The 16,017-nt window shown below is 45.6% G+C and overlaps 1 protein-coding gene across 7 annotated transcripts in view; it reads right to left on the bottom strand.

Moving 5' to 3' along the window:
- Foxn3 (forkhead box N3) overlaps positions 1-16,017 on the bottom strand; it is a 368,012-nt gene that overhangs the window by 151,018 nt on the left and 200,977 nt on the right. For all 7 annotated transcript variants that reach the window (XM_027419621.2, XM_027419620.2, XM_027419625.2 and 4 more), the window contains one exon: positions 2,569-2,681. In XM_027419621.2, coding sequence (XP_027275422.1) covers positions 2,569-2,681 — 113 coding nt within the window. The remainder of the gene's footprint in view (positions 1-2,568; positions 2,682-16,017) is intronic.

Below are 16,017 nucleotides of genomic sequence, written 5' to 3'. Positions count from 1 at the left end.
TCCACTGCTGCTGCCAAGGACACCTGCAAGTGATAGCAATGGCCGCCCTTCTTGTATAATCACTGTCTTCCCAGCATGCCAACACTTCCCAGGTGCCCTTCACAGTGACTCCACACGGGGCTGACAATGATCCCTTGAGTCATGGTGGACCCTGGACAGATCAGGTTAATTCAGCATTGAGGAATCTGTTTATGACTGGCTGCTCCACTTCCATCTTCCCAGAGTCACATCAACAAGTGGGAAGTCCTTGCCAACCCTCAGGCATGGCGTAGGCCCCTCCAGCAAACTCTTTCAAGGGCCTGCAGAGAGCAAGGTGCTCTCTGGAGTCACAACATGGAAGAGACAGGCTGGAATCTCGCCTGTCACCTCACTCCACATCCAACGACCTTGATGGACTTGAAATCTAAGCTCCTGCATGGGTAACTAACAGAAAGCCACTGTGCCCTCCACCCTCAGTTAACAGGGAGAAAGGGAAGTTATTTTCACTATAAAAACTCTAGTTCATCTGCATTTTTATACCCATATTAAAACTCAAGGGAAGCCATTAGGCTATGCCCAGCTCTGGCACCTCTGGCCGGAGTATATTCCACTTGCAACCCCCAGAGCTCTGTTATAATCCTTCAAATTATTAAATAATTGCAGTGCTTCCCTTGGGGTCACATTTGGCAACAAGACACTGGCCTAAATGAACCGTTGACACGACCCAGTGAATAACACATTTTTAACTTGCTAGGAGCAAACGGGTGTGACATACTTCTAGGGTAGAAACTAGAGAAACAAGTGGAGCGGGGATTAGAAACTGAATATGGAAAATATTTCAATAATTAGTACCAGGCTCCCCACCAACCCCATAGAGGAGCAATTCTCTACTCCGATCCCAGTTTCCATTTCAGGAGTGGTTACAATCACACACAGAAAGCCAAGCATATGGCTCTGTCCTTCTGGACATTTCTATAATGCAAGCTAGGCTGCTCTGGAAAAATCCCATTTTTTCCTCCTACAGCTATATGACCTCAAGTTGTCATTTCAAATAAAGTATGCTTCCACTGATTTTTATGAACACAGACAAAAGCTGCTACAACCTTGGTCCACACCCCGCCCCCCCCCCAACAAAGCCCCTAAAAAATACCCTTGTGAACCAACTGTAGTTGCTACAGAGGGCTATTTGTTTCTAAGGCAACAGCGTATATCTAAGTACTAATGGCCTGTCCTTTTGCCAGGCAACAAACAGCCTTGTGATGCAAGTGCACCTGTCTCGGCTACGCGTTACTATGGAGACACTCCAGTTGCTATGGCTACCATCACGCTAATCGCCTAGCAAAGGCAGACATACAGCAGTCTTCTCATAGAGCCCAGCTGCTTCTCCCGTCTCTTGCCGGAGACGGATTGTCTAGGGCCTGTGATGGAATGCACAAGAACTTCATTAATGCCACGTCAGAGGCTCACTTTGTGTGCCCTCCTGTAGAACAAACATCAGAACAGCAAAATCTGCAAGTGGACTGTAAAATTCCCCAGCCTTTGGACATCAGGCCATTCCCAATTCACATAAATGTCTACTCCAGGGGCAATTTCTTTTAACTGAAGAGTTACAAAAGAAAGGTTGCTACATGTCTTTTAGAATTTCTTGATAGGGGACTGGAAAGATGGATCTGTGATGAAGAGTGCTTGGCTGCTCTTCCAGAGAACCCAGGTTCAATTCCCAGCACTGACACAGTGACTCAAACCATCTGTAAAGCCAGGCCCAGAGGATGTGATGCCCTCTTCCAGCCTCCAAACACCAAGCATACAAGTGCTACACAGATATAAATGCGAACAAAACACCCATACACATGAATCAACAAAATAATTTTCAAAAACTTTCTTGGTAGGGCCGATGACAAACCCAAGTACCATTCATGAATAGGTAAGACTCCACACTTGGAAATCTTCTTCGTTCTGTATGGCCCTTTCTTCTGATCTCGCACTAACATGCTTTTCAAACAGTGACAATCTACTTAACAACCCCCACTCCCCGCCATTATGTATTTGTAAAAATGCACTCATGACCTCAATCTCCTGACAAACAGACACGTAAGTAGGAAAAGTGACCACTGTTCTCCAGGCAAACACTTAGTAACCACAACAAACCCATCACTCAGGAGCCTGTCTACATGGAAACGGGATGACAACAAGCCAGTGAGCCTTCTCTCAACATCTGTATAGCCAGGCTATGGGAAGGTGGAATCACCTGTTTGCCTTGCCACTCTCACCCCAACAAAATGTGACACACAGAGATATGGAAGCTGTCAACTGTCCTCTGTAACTGTTTCCACCTAGGAAGACATTATTTTACCTACCAGGAAGACTTCTGGAGATACACTCCCCTGGAGCAGCAGAAATGGTAAGGTTCCCAGAAAATACATCAATGGATACCTCCTAATCATACTTCATTTTTTTTTCTCATTTATCTGCAGTTATTTTTGAAAAATCTCATACAGCCTACTAAATTAGTTTTAGAGCCTGACTCTTGTAGAATAACACAATTCCAGGAGACTTAAAAAAAAAAATCTAAGAGTCCAATTTACTTACCTTTGATAAGCCTGAGGGGTGGGAGGCGGGTGGTAAGGTGTCTTTTTCAAAGCCTGAATTAGATTTTGTCTATACTCTGGGTCTATGCACCACAATGACCCTTTCCCAATACTCTGCAAAGAAAAATTAAAATGAAAACGTATTAATACAGTATTATTAATTATATTAATACAGTACCAAGTATTTTGTAGTAGGCAAATACATAGCTATACTGTAGTTATTCTTGAAAGCCTGTTATTTTTTAACGATTTCCCAGACTTGAATGTTGCCCTGACAACAGGACACTATAAAACGCTTGTCACTCTCTTTGCACTAAGTCGGACAAATCAGATCAAAGTGTTGCTACGGATCATGCTGACACAGTAACACAATGTTCATATCTGAACTACCCAAATATAAGAATCCCCTTTTTTCAGTCTGAATTTGGAAGAAAATACATATTCTCTTCCAAAAATCTATAATTTGGCTGGCATTCATGCTAATAGTACTGAGACAACTTCAACGCTCCATTTCTGCTCTAAAAATCCCAGCTGTTTTAAACCACATTACACTGGCCTGATCTTACAGAAATGGAAAAGTAATCCACTCATTGTTTTTGCCCCCCCCCCAAACTTGCTCACAAAAGAACATTTATGCTTGGAATGGAATTTATAATTGCCTTCCTCCAAGAAACAAAAGACTTAGGCAACAATAGCAAACCTAAGCCAGAATCGGATGTTTTTTTTTTTGTTTTGTTTTTTTGTTTTTTTTTTAATTTGGGGGGAAAGAGGGTTTCAGTTCACAGCAATCTGTGACAGTCCCATAGGAATCTTTAGAAGAGGTCACACTTTAAAAAGTGTAAATTGGCTAAAACTGTCCCCTGGGGAGGGGGACTTCCCCTGAAGGCCACTTTGGGCTGGCTGGAGGCTACTGGTCGAAGATTTGCATATTGCTTTAAAATGGGTGGGGGTGGGCCCTAAATGGTACCGGAACAGCAGCTTTCACTGCCCTGCTTTCACGTGGGCCAGTGTAGCCAAACCATTTGATAAGGTCATTTGTAAATATTTACTGATTTGGAAAGAAAAGAAGCTAAATTACCTAGTTCCACACTCACCCAACCCACGCACCCCTAGCAGTTTCCCTCATTCTCCTCCACAACTGTTCTCCAGGAAGCCTGGTGGTGTCTTCCAAGGTTTAGAAAAACCAACAAGAAAACCTTTTAACTAACACAGGGAGCCAAGTACAAGAAAATCCTACCAAAGGACCACTAAAGCTAAGCCATTCCAAAACTCTTTGAAGATTTTTTTTTTAACTCTGTATTCACCAAATAGCTCTCTTACAAAACTTACGAATTCATGCCACATGTTAAAACAATTCTCAAGTCTCAGGACCAGCAGTACAATTAGAATGAACTGTTTCTGGTGTACTGGGGACAGGAGGATCCTACTAAGCCATGGTCAAAAGCCATAGGAACCACCCCAGGCACCCAGTCCCAGAGCATTTATGCTACACACACACACACACACACACACACACACACACACACACACACACACAGCGCTTGAAGGGTTTAATCATTTGGATCAATTAAAGGCCTGAAAGTAGTCAATTTACACAGCCTTTCTTTTTCCATGCTCACATTTTTAAGTCTGGCATAGTTCGAAGAAGTAGAGCAGGCCCTGAATCCTCCATCTCTTCCTATGGAAAAAGTGGCCTGGTGTACCTTAAAGAGAGCCACAAGGTGAGAAGTGGGCAGGTGTGGGGAGTTATCAAACCCTACTGAAGTAAAAGAAGCCACCAAAGCAAGCTAGTTCTTCAGTGGTGGGAAGACTGGCCTGACCCTCCCAGTTGAGCCCCTTGGCCAAGGGACCAGCATAGCTACAGGGAAGGCCATAAGCAACATACAACAGAAACACTTCTGCAAGGAGATGGTCCCAGCAGCAGGAGCCTAAGGGCCCTTGTTTTCATCAAGATGGCTTTCAAGGCAGAGCAGTTTAATCTTTCACCTGAAAACACCCACAACAAAGCAATCAGGGCCCAGTCAGCCTTCTGGGGTAAGCAAGTATAAGCCAGGAATGTGGTTCTCCCAATCCCAGCTCAAGTATCCTGTTTACGATGCTGTGATACTATTTAAAGATTAGATGGAATAAACCCCAGATCTGTGCAGAACAATTCCCCAGTAAGTGATCCAGCTCCTGAGAGGAAGGCTGAGAAAACCAGTCTGGGCAGTCTGCAGCCACATAAACCATTCCTGTGTGGCCATGAACAACCATGGTGCCAGTAAAAGTCTAGCTCCCTCACTGATGAGAGACAGGCAAACTCAGGGACAGTATGATATAAAATCCTAACACAGTGGCCATGCCTGCAGGTACCCGAGAAGTAAGTGACAGGTTAAGGTAATGAAGAGATCTTAACAAAGAGAACATGCCTGACTAGACTAGACATGTTCCCTTACATTAAATCTCATTTTTTTTTTTTTTTTTAGTTCAACAGTGGCATGGTTGGGGTTCTTGAAAACTGAAGGGTTTAAAATAGCTACCTCCTCCCTCACATGTGCTATGGTCTTGGCTGAATAGTATGTTGGTAAGATTCTGTGTTCTAACCCCTTTCACCACTCTGTCTACCTCCTGGGCACCACATCCACCAAGCTCTGGCCACTGTAACTTCTTTATTCAGGAAGCCAACGCCACCGACAACCACCAGCTTCTAGAACCTTCCTTTTGTAAAAAGGATCGTGATCACCAAACTAACATTTCCAGATTTAGGCAATTCGTGTACTTGTATTTACTCATTAACAATCACAGGCCTTGGCTCCTAAGAAATCCCAAGGACTCCTTTGGACTCTGCTGAGGTCTGGGATGGTTAGTACTTTTACGTTTGGGGGATTATGTCACTGTTTTTCTGACCAAACAGGCACTGATTGAAAGATAGTAAGATACACTAAAATGCAACCTATCTTACACTGAGAACTACAGCCATTCTAAAGAAGAATTGCAAGCAATGCTTATGCTTGTCAAGGCCTCTGATGGTTTTAGGGAAAAGCATCAGCACAGACCTTGGGGTTTGGGGCAGCGGGAGCACACCTCATTTCCAAGTCTTCTCTTTGGTTTCATGTGGTTTAGTTAAAAACTTCTGGAATGGAAATGTACAGGGGATAGTGCACTCAAGTTTCAAAGGCCGGGAAAAATTATACTGAATGCCTCACACTGAAGGGGGTGTGATTTGATTATGGTTGTGTAATCAGTCAGAGCATTTATGGAAATTTCTGTGTGTCGTCTGAAGATGATAAAAATGCAGACCTTTCTAATGGAAATAACTGTGAGGGTCATGCACCATTAAATGTTAAGGAATTCAAAACAATAAACCATATCACTTAGAGGTTCATCTTCATTATATATACACATGTATGTATTATATGATTGTGTACACACACACACACACACACACACACACACACCATACTCACCAGAGAAAACTAATGTACAAACAACAGAGAAAAATTAATGAAAAATGAGATCAAGTTTTTATATCTTTTTAATTAAAAAGTGCCTGAGGAGTCACTGACAACTCCATTGATTATAATAAATCAACATACAAGAGAAGAAGAATTGGGGGGGTGACGCAAAATGAAATTTACCAGGAACAGGTCTGTTCTCCCCCAAACTTCTGGACAGGTATGGGTGGAGGGAGCCTTCTCCACAGGCTCATTCTCACCACACATCCCACAGCTCTGCAAAACACACTCAGCAGTCAGCCTGAGATCTATCTTTGCAGGTTCAAATTCCTTTGCTAGATAGAGAATTGCTGAGGAAAGGCATAATATGAAAGGGGGGGAGGGAGGGATGGAGGGAGGGAGGGAGGGAAGATAAAGGTATATATACTTTGACGAGGGGACAGAAGGGTCTCCTGCTCCATTACTCTCTGCCTCGTTACCCTAGGACAGACTGCCAAGGCTGGCAGTTGGTCAGCAAGCCCAGGAGTCCGCCTTCCTCACAGTCAGAGAGCCGGGTTCACTGGTGGGCACAGGCACAAGCCTGTCACTTTATATGCTTGCTAAGGATGTGACCCTGCTTCTTCATTCTCTGAACAGCTGGGCCAGCTCTCCAGTCCCAGAGCACCATGTTTTAAACTTTTTTTTTTTTCAAACTGTAAGCCAAGATGCCTTAACAGGTCATGAAACCAATGTACTGGGTCACAACTGGGATTGTTTTAAAGGGACAGAATAGAATCAAACAGGAAAAAAGTAGGAATATCTGTTGTATCATGCTGTGAGATGTTTGTGTATACATATGTAAAATGTGTATGTGTGTATGCTGTGATATATATGTGTGTACATATATACAATGTGTGTGTGTGTGTGTGTGTGTGTGTATTCGGGTCACGAGGTCTAGCTAGGAGCTGCCTAATAGTGTTCTGCAAACATTGGCCTGAGACAACAGTAGAAGATATTTTTTATCCTTTTCATCCCTTTCTGGGGTAAAGGCCCCTCCTAACAGTAGTAACAGACATACTTAATGGGGTACTCAGAGGCTGAGCTTTCGGAGTGTGGCCAAAGAGACCCTGTTTTTTAAATGACAGGGAACTGGGTGTGTTCTCTCAGTGACCTTGGAATTCTTTTGATGTTTCTCACATGCCAATTCTGGGGATGTTTCCAACATGACCCTCATCAATGACTGATCAACTGACATTCATTCGTTCGTTCCTTCTTTCATTCGTTCTTTCCTTTCCTTCCTTCCATCGCTCCCTCCCTATTTAACTACTTGCCAGTCACCGTGGAGATTTTAGGAATAAAAGCAACACAAAAAGGTTGCTGCCTTCATGAAGCTTATATTCATTTCAGAGAGGAAAAATGTAAGTGGTGTAAAAGTGAACAACCTAGATGGAAAGGATAAAACCGAGGAGGCAACTGCTGTGAGGGATGTGTGGACTGGAGGTGGCAAGGGGGCTTGCACAGGGAAGTGGGGATCAGATCCAGTATCCAGGTGTGATAACCAGAGGCAACTGAGTCATATAGGGGAAGGAGGAGGAGTGGGAGGAGCAAGGGAGGAGGAGGAGCAGGGGGAGGAGGAAGAGGAGCAGGAAGTGGAACAGGGGAGGAGGAGAAGCAGGAGGAAGGGAAGCAAGAAAAGGGGGTAGCAAGTGGAGGAAGGGGAGGAGCAAACCGAGGAGGGGGAGAAAGAGAAGTAGGAGGAGGAACAGGAACAGGGGGAGAAAGGATGCAGCTTTAGAATTTATTTTGGAGAACTATGGATATGAGAATGGATTCAAAGTGCCAGGGATAGAAAAACAGTGGTTTGGTGTAACTAACCAGGTAGAAGACTAGAGGCGGGAAAAACCCAACACACTGTTGAAAGCATAACCTTTGTCCCTGTCTATTAAAAGTACCAGTTATGGTATTTGTAAAAATTTACTGGGGATAGGAACGTCGCTCAGTTGGTTCATGAATTCACGAAGCTCTGCGTTCAATCCCCCCTAACTAAACAAAACCAGGTGTGGTGTGGGGCTAGACACCTGTGATCCCAGCACAGGGGAGGAGCAGGTAGGACACCAAGAGATCAAGGTCTCCTTTGGTACAGTTTGAGACCAGTGTAAGCTACAAAAGGCCCTGTATCACAAAAAAAGGAAGGAAGGAAGGAAGGAAGGAAGGAAGGAAGGAAGGAAGGAAGGAAGGAAGGAAGGAAAAGAGAAAAAAGGTGGGAGGGAAGGGGGAAAGAGTCCTAGGGAACACAAACTGAGGCCACCTATCATGTCTCTGTTGTACCCTCACTGGCCCAGCCTCTGTAGCGGAAGACATGAGCACAGAAGGCAGGTCTGAAGTGGTCTGGCTTTTGAGGTTTATATTGTCAACTGGCTCCTCTGCAACAGGGTTTGGTAAACTTTTTTAAAGGGCCAGAGGGAATCTCTCCATCTTTGAAGTCCATGGTCTCTGTTGTTGACAACGCAGCTCCACCCTGGCAACCGTGACAAAAACAAAAGCAAGCAGAGATGTAACCATCCAGTGTGGCTGTGCTTCAAGGAGGCTTTGTGTGCAAAGCCACAGTGCACAGCTGACTGCCCGCTGCCCTAGAGACCCACACTTGCATTTAGGGTCAACTCAAAAGCTCTATGGCTCTGGGAACAGCAGGGCCCAGGTAAGGGGTCTTCTGACGTTAAGAGATATGGGCTGGTCCTTCTGGATTGGGGGGAGGCAGCATCAATGGGGATCTAAGTCAGATGCTCCCAGACAGGAAAACGGGGCACCAGTATGGAGGAGACAGAGGGGAGATGTACACACACACACACACACACACACACACACACACACACACACACACACTCATGTTCATCAGTAATGATGCCACATATAATTAGTGAGGCTGTGCCTTGCTGTGCTGTGTATCTGTGTAGTGCACTTTCCACTCCTTCCTGATCAAACTACTTCCCCACAGGGCCTATAGTACTGGGTTTTGTGTTTGTGTTACACATAAGGCCACCAATGGCAATGATTTTTCTGGCCCATGGATCTGTAAAGTTAGTGAGAAGCACATCACTCAGTAATGTTTCAAAGGGTAGCCTGTGAGCTTGATTGTCATGGAAACTAGAGTCCTAAAGACCGAAGTCCAAGTTTTATTTCAACTTCTCAGCTGTGTGATCCTGGGCAAGATACTTAACTGCTCTGAGCTTCAATTTCCTGGTCTATAAATGGGATTGCTACCACAACATCTTCTTGGGACTGCGGTTAAGGATGAACCAGACAATACTGGGCTTGGCCCATAGCAACAGCACAACAATCACCAGCTCCTGTTACTATGAAGGCAATGCAAAGCTAAATGACCATCTTGTCAACCCTGTGCTCCGAAACAGTTACTGCACAAAAGGAGCAGGAGCAGGTAAATGTTCAAACCGTGAAATAATGTGAATCTCACTCATCTCTGTCTGTCTCTGTCTGTCTCTGTTTCCTGGCTAAATGGTTAAGCAAAGCACTCACTACAAAAACATATGGGGTGGGAATTTGGATTTCCTAAATCTCCACAAATGTGGGTTGGGCATGAGGGCTTGTCTATGACTCCAGTCTCAGAAGGCACAGACAAGAGTAAGTTGGCTAGGGACAGTAGCCAAGTAGTCATACTGGTGAGCAAGCACCGGGTTTAATTGAGACCCTGACTCAACGAATAAAATGATTCCCAATGTCAATGTTGGGCCCCTGCATGCACATACTCCACACACGTGTCCATACATATGCAAACATGCACCCACACATACATAACACACATCCACATATACATGCGAAATGAAACATAACCTACATTTGTCCAATGTTACTCCCTATCAGCCTAATGGAAGTGTTACGTATAAGGTGCATAGAGACGGGAGGGGAAATGAATGGATCGAAGTGGAACAAAGGTAAAGAACCAGCCAGTCACAGTCAAGACAGTCAGAAGTTCTCAGTTCTTCAGAGAACTCAAGCTCTGTCTTCGTGCACCTCAGGGCCCCATGACCATTCAGGAGTTCTGGAGTATCAGAGTCTCTGCTCCCAAGAGCGGTCATGCTGCCCCTCCTGGACAGGCTAAGGAGAAGCCTGGCTCAGAGGATAAAGCAGAGGGCAGAGGAGGGCAGGGCGGCAGGGCCAGGGGTAGGATAAAGGTGGGTGGTTCTGGGCCCCTGTGATCTATCTAGGAAGGTATTCTTCCATACAAGTTGGAAACCACAAAGTTCACTCATTTATCACCAAGCAACACTCAGCTTTCTAGAGGGGTCTCTGCTGACATTTTTATCATGTTGCCACACCTTACAGCACATACAGACTTTGCCCGGGTTCAGAGAGGCTGAAGGTCTTTTGGACTGGTCCAGCTCATTATACCCTGGTAGCTAACTAACTTCTGGGGACCACCAGGCTACAACACAGCAGCTTCCTATACACTCAGCCTGGTTCCCTGCCCTCCCCAACTCCTGGTTCCTCCTCATATACAGTCCAGCTCACACTCGGCTCCTCAAGTCCAAACTGCCAGGAAGCTGGGGAAGGGGAAGGGGTCAGTGGGTGGAAGTAGAACCCCCAGAACCAGGTCCCAGAATAACTAAAGCTTGCCACTGCATCTGGATTTAGTGAACCACATCCCCATCACACACACTTCCACGGCCTGAGCAAAGTGTGTTTCTTGGGCTCCTTTGGAAGCAGGCTACTTCGCATCATTTGTACAGAATAATAGGGTAAGAGATGCTGGGCAAGGTGCAGAGACCCTGAGGAGGAATCCATTTTCCTGGTGCAGGACCTCTAGAGGAAGGCGGGTAATAAACTATAAAGGATAACCTATGCTAGCTAAAGGAGGCCACAGGACCATCAAGCAGGGAAAAGATGGGGCCTGAGGGAGGAAAACCTTAAAACTGCAGAGAACAAGCATGCACACATTCAGCTCACGCCTCCAGTGCAATGCTGGCTACCCATAGGCCCTGCCACCAAGACACCGATGCCCCCTGCTATCTCTCTGCAGCGTGGGGGATAACTCCAAGGTTGCTACAAACTTCCAAGAGGTTGGGGGCAACCACCTCATGCCTGTGTGTCCATAAGCGGGGAGCAAGGGTGAGGCCAGAGCTTCTCTGGAGAACATTCCAGAAAGGAGGCTCCCAAAAGTAAGGGAATACACCTGTGTGGTTCCTGTCCATGCTGCTAAGATGCTGTGTTCCTTAGTGGAGGCTGGGGAACACCAATTGACCTCTTGGATTGCATTTCTTCACCGGCATCTCAGAGATAGTCTCTCTGATCCTAAATGTGATGAAGGCATACACAGTGCACCGGGGACCACACCCAGCCCACCCAAAGCAGCAAGTCCATTTACTGTCTCTGGTGACAGTAGATGTCACACAATACTGGGGAAGGGGGTGGGGACAGAACAGAGAAAGGTCATTCTAACAAATGACCATAATGCCCAGATGTGGGCCTCAAAAGACATGGGGGGGAGAACCAAGATAAAACATTCGGCACAGAACAGACTCCCAGGAGCACTTGCGGTCGGTCTATCCACAGTTCCATTGTCTGCAGTCTAAAGACACCAGGGAAAACTTCTACATTTGAAAACCACTGAGAAAATCAACTAGGAAATTAGCCAAGGACATGAAAGAGGGAAGCAGGAGGGAGGAGCAACAATGGCCACACAGAATGTTCTTCTCTAGAAGTCGGTGCTCCTTCCTGTAACAAACAGGCAGTTAGTTATTCTAGAAGCAGAAGGTTAAAAGGGAAACATTCTGGGCGTAGTGGATTACACCTTTAATCACAGAAGCAGGTAAAACTCCCTGAGTCCAAGACCTACCTGGTCTACATAACCAATTCTAGGACAGACATAGGTACACAGAGGAGGGAGGGGAAGGAGGAAAGGAGGAGGGAGGGAGGGAGAGAGGAGGAGGGAGGGAGGGAGGGAGGGAGGTTGAGAGGTTGAGGTTGAGAGGTTGAGAGGTTGAGAGGTTGAGAGGTTGAGAGGTTGAGAGGAAAGCAAAGTAAAGATCCCTTGAGCATTCACCTAAACTTTCTCTCTAATAGTTTGGAGAGGTTTGTTTTACCAAATACAGAAGGGATAGGAAAGGCAAAAACTCTCTTCTCACTCAACACACTGTCCTGAGAGCCAGGGTATTGCTATATGGAGCAGGGAGACCAGCCCCTTAGCAAGGAAAGCAGGAGATCTGGTCCCAGACAGCCCCAGAACAGGATATTCCAAACTTGCAGACCATGTGTCCTCTAGGTAGCAGAAGAGAAATGCTGCCACCCCTGCAATAGGCATGCTATGACTTTAGATGGAAGTCACCTCTAATGTGTCACCTATACAGATCCATGAGTTCTGTGGTGGATTCACTGTCTAGCTCCTAGCTCTTTCAAAGGCTCACTCAAACTCCTAAATGACACCTGTTCACTGCAGGTACCTGGCTATGTGAAGAGAGGTGGGTAGGCATTCTTTGACACACCCAGTATGATGACTGTAAATTCTCCATTTATAGAGAAGGTGTGTGTGTGTGTGTGTGTGTGTGTGTGTGTGTGTGTGTGTGTGTGAGAGAGAGAGAGAGAGAGAGAGAGAGAGAGAGAGAGAGAGGGGGAGAGAGAGAGAGAGAGAGAGAGAGAGAGAGAGAGAGAGAGAGAGAGAATCTATGCAGGAAGAATCAATAATCTCTTTGCATTAACACTTAAGTAAAACCAAAATAATATCAAGATTTGACTAAAACCAAATTAATCTTTAGCAAGAATCCATCCCATCCTGCCATTTCTCTGTCATCCACCAACGAATGACACTGCCATAGGGTAACATCAGACCTGTGAGACCACATCTGCACACACACTAATTAATTGTAAAATAATGATGATGGCAATAATAATGAAGATTGGCATGATGGCTCCACAGGCAAAGGCACCTGATAAAATGGAGTTCAACCCCTGGTCTCCATGGTAGAAGGAGAAAACTGACTCCCTTTTGATGTCTTCTGGCCTTCAAGCACAATAAAGAAACATGTGATAAAAATGTATGCACTGTGGGCTGTTCTATTTTATGTACTGGTTGGTGTTCTCTTTTGTACTAAACATAACAGTACTTCTTGCTACGTAGCCCAAGCTGGCCTCAAACTTGCAAATTACAGAGGACAAACAGTGAGATCAAGAAAGACCCATGTTTGAGGGCTGTTAGATGGCTCAGTGAGGAAGGGGCTCGCTTCCCAAGCCTGTTGACCGGAGAGTAAAGAGCCAGAAGACAAATAAAAGAGAGAACCAACTGGGCAGTGGTGGTACACACCTTTAGTCCCAGACAGAGGCAGGCAAATCGTCCTGAGTTCAAGACCAGCCTGGTCTACAAAGTGAGTTCCTGGACAGCTAAGGCTACACAGAGAGAAATCCTGTCTTGAAAAAAAAAAAAAAAAAAAAAAAAAAAAAAAAAAAAAAAAAGTAGAGAACCAACTCTTACAAAGTTGTTCTCTAGAGACAGAGACAGAGACAGAGACAGAGACAGACAGACAGACAGACAGACACACACACACACACACACACACACACACACACACACACACACACACACGGGGGGGGGGGGGATACCACACACACATACAATAATGAACTCCATAAAGAAATTTTAAGTCGTGTATTTAGCTGCCTTTTTCATGCTTTTTTTGTAGTTGAGCAGGTAAACTGACTTAAAGCTAAGCACTGTGAGAGTAAAATTCAGCACTCACCCCATCTACCCATAAAAATCCTGGTTAATTTTAGAACTTGAACACCCTGGAGAAGATGTTCTAAAGAGCTGGATGAAGGGGAGGAGCTGGGCTCTGGCTGACTCTGCACTCTCTCCCGACCTCCACCAGCTTCCAGGTGACTCAGAAACTGCAATAATATTTTATGAGGGCAATTACAGTGGCTGGAGTCTGACATACACAGACACCCCTGGAAACACAGACACCCCTGGATAGATTACAACCAGCCCTCCCAGGGCCACTTTATCTTTTGGTTACCCATAGTTACTCATTTATTTTTAAGTGTTCCGGTGTGATCTTATCTAATTGGCATATATAACTTGATCACCTTATTTCCAAAACTATAAGTGGCTGCAAGAACCTGGGCAGGTTCTAAATGCTAGTGACAGGCGTGCAAGGCAAGGGAATCGGTAACCTTTGCTTAAAAAAAAAAAAAAAAAAAAAAAAAAAAAAGAGTTACAGGACCTAAGCTCTGAATCAAAGTCACTGGGTTGTGTGCTTGTCTTCAGGGAGTGGCCACGGCCCACAGGTAACCACAGACATACCCTCCATCACCTTCACCAAGACCTTCCTGGGAATTCCTGAGCTCTGGATCCAGCTCTGGGCCTCAGCATCCTGCTAAACTACTAATGCCACTTTTAAGGAGAAATTGCCTTTCCAGTGACTTGAAATTCCAGCCCAGGCATTCCGGAGAGTAAAGGGCAGCCTTCAACACATGTCTGCATATGGACCTCACCTGTGTGTGGCATCATGCTATAGAGACAGATCTGAAACCACCCAGACCCAAGTAGAAGGAAGCTGAAGAGCCAAGCAACAGGCAAATGTCAGAGTCTCCCAGTTCTTCTAAGTCTTGATTAAAATGGATGAAGCCAAGGAAAGGAGGGAGCTGCCAAGATAGGGTTCAGGGAGGCAAACAGCCAGTCCCCAAACTTTCGGGGCCTTAGCTACGGCCAACTCCCGAAGGAAGATGGAAGAGAATGGATGAATCCTACAGCTGATCTGCTCCCTTACACAAAACACCAGTTCACTTGGCCCTAAAACTACTCACCATGCAGTGACCAAGTGTAGAGGACTGAGCTTCCACACTCTGACTCACAAGACATCACATGCCGGTCAGTTACCTCCAAAACCTCCCCTGTCCAGGGCACGCTTTATCTCCTGGAGGCCCTATTGGAGAATTTAAAAGGCAAACAGTCCCAAACCCCCACTATGTCCACAGTCAGGAAGTGGAGAGTGATAAATATTTGTGTGCAGCTTGTTTTCTCCTTTTCATGCAGTTCTGTACCCAAGCCCTGGAAATGGTACTTCTCTTTCAGCCTGACTCTTTGGGGGGTGGGTTTAGCTACTTCATTAATCTAATCAAGATAATCCCAGCTGGGTGGTGGTGGCTCATGACTTTAATCCCAGCCCTCAGGAGGCAGACACCGGCAGGTAACTGAGTTCGAGGCCAGCCTGCTCTACAAAGAGAGTCCTGGGACAGGCAGAGCTATACAGTGAAACCCTGTCTCTAAAAACAACAAAACAAACAAAAAGATAAAAATCCCTCACAAACTTGTCCCGAGGATGACATAATCTAAATAATCTCCCACAGGTGTGCCAGGAGGCGTGTCTTCCAAGTGAGTCCAGATCCAAAGTAGTTGACAGTATCAATAACCATCACACTCCCTGGCCTTCTCAGAAATGCTACTCCTGCTGAATCCTGTGGCTGAGAGCTACCAGCATCAATGCTTGCTGAGTTTTTGGTGTGAAAAGCTTACCAGTCACATGGAGATTCACTTAGACTACAGGCACACGGTCTGTGAGATCCTAGCATGGCGGAACAGTCGGTCAATCTCTCTGAGCTCACTGGAGGACTCATGGCAACCTGAGGTCCTGCAGGCTCATCCCTTTGACTGACAGCTGCCAATCACTCTGGCTACCCCAAAGGCTAATGGAAGGCTGGTGAGAAAGGTTTCCAAAATTCGGCCCACATTTCAGATCATCTATGAAGATGTAATGCAAGGAATACTGAATGCACTCAGTACATTGCCAAGTCCAGTAAATCTCAGCCCTGCTCACACCGTGGATGCACACACTGTCAGTGACAGTGGCAAAGGGGCTTCAAAGAAACAGCAGCTGTGATTCCATTAACATTAACCAAGGGTGCACTCAGTGCACTCTCCAGCATCTGACACTGGTTATTTCACTTAATTCTCCCAGCCGGCCTAGCAGGTGGGGAGTATGGGGATAAGGAAATTAAAGCTCAGGCAGGCTAACAAACTTGCCTGAGGTCAA

The sequence above is a fragment of the Cricetulus griseus genome, chromosome 5 (assembly GCF_003668045.3).
Source record: "Cricetulus griseus strain 17A/GY chromosome 5, alternate assembly CriGri-PICRH-1.0, whole genome shotgun sequence".
In the NCBI taxonomy this organism is placed as follows: Eukaryota; Metazoa; Chordata; class Mammalia; order Rodentia; family Cricetidae; genus Cricetulus; species Cricetulus griseus.
This window is presented reverse-complemented; position numbering and strand designations above follow the sequence as displayed.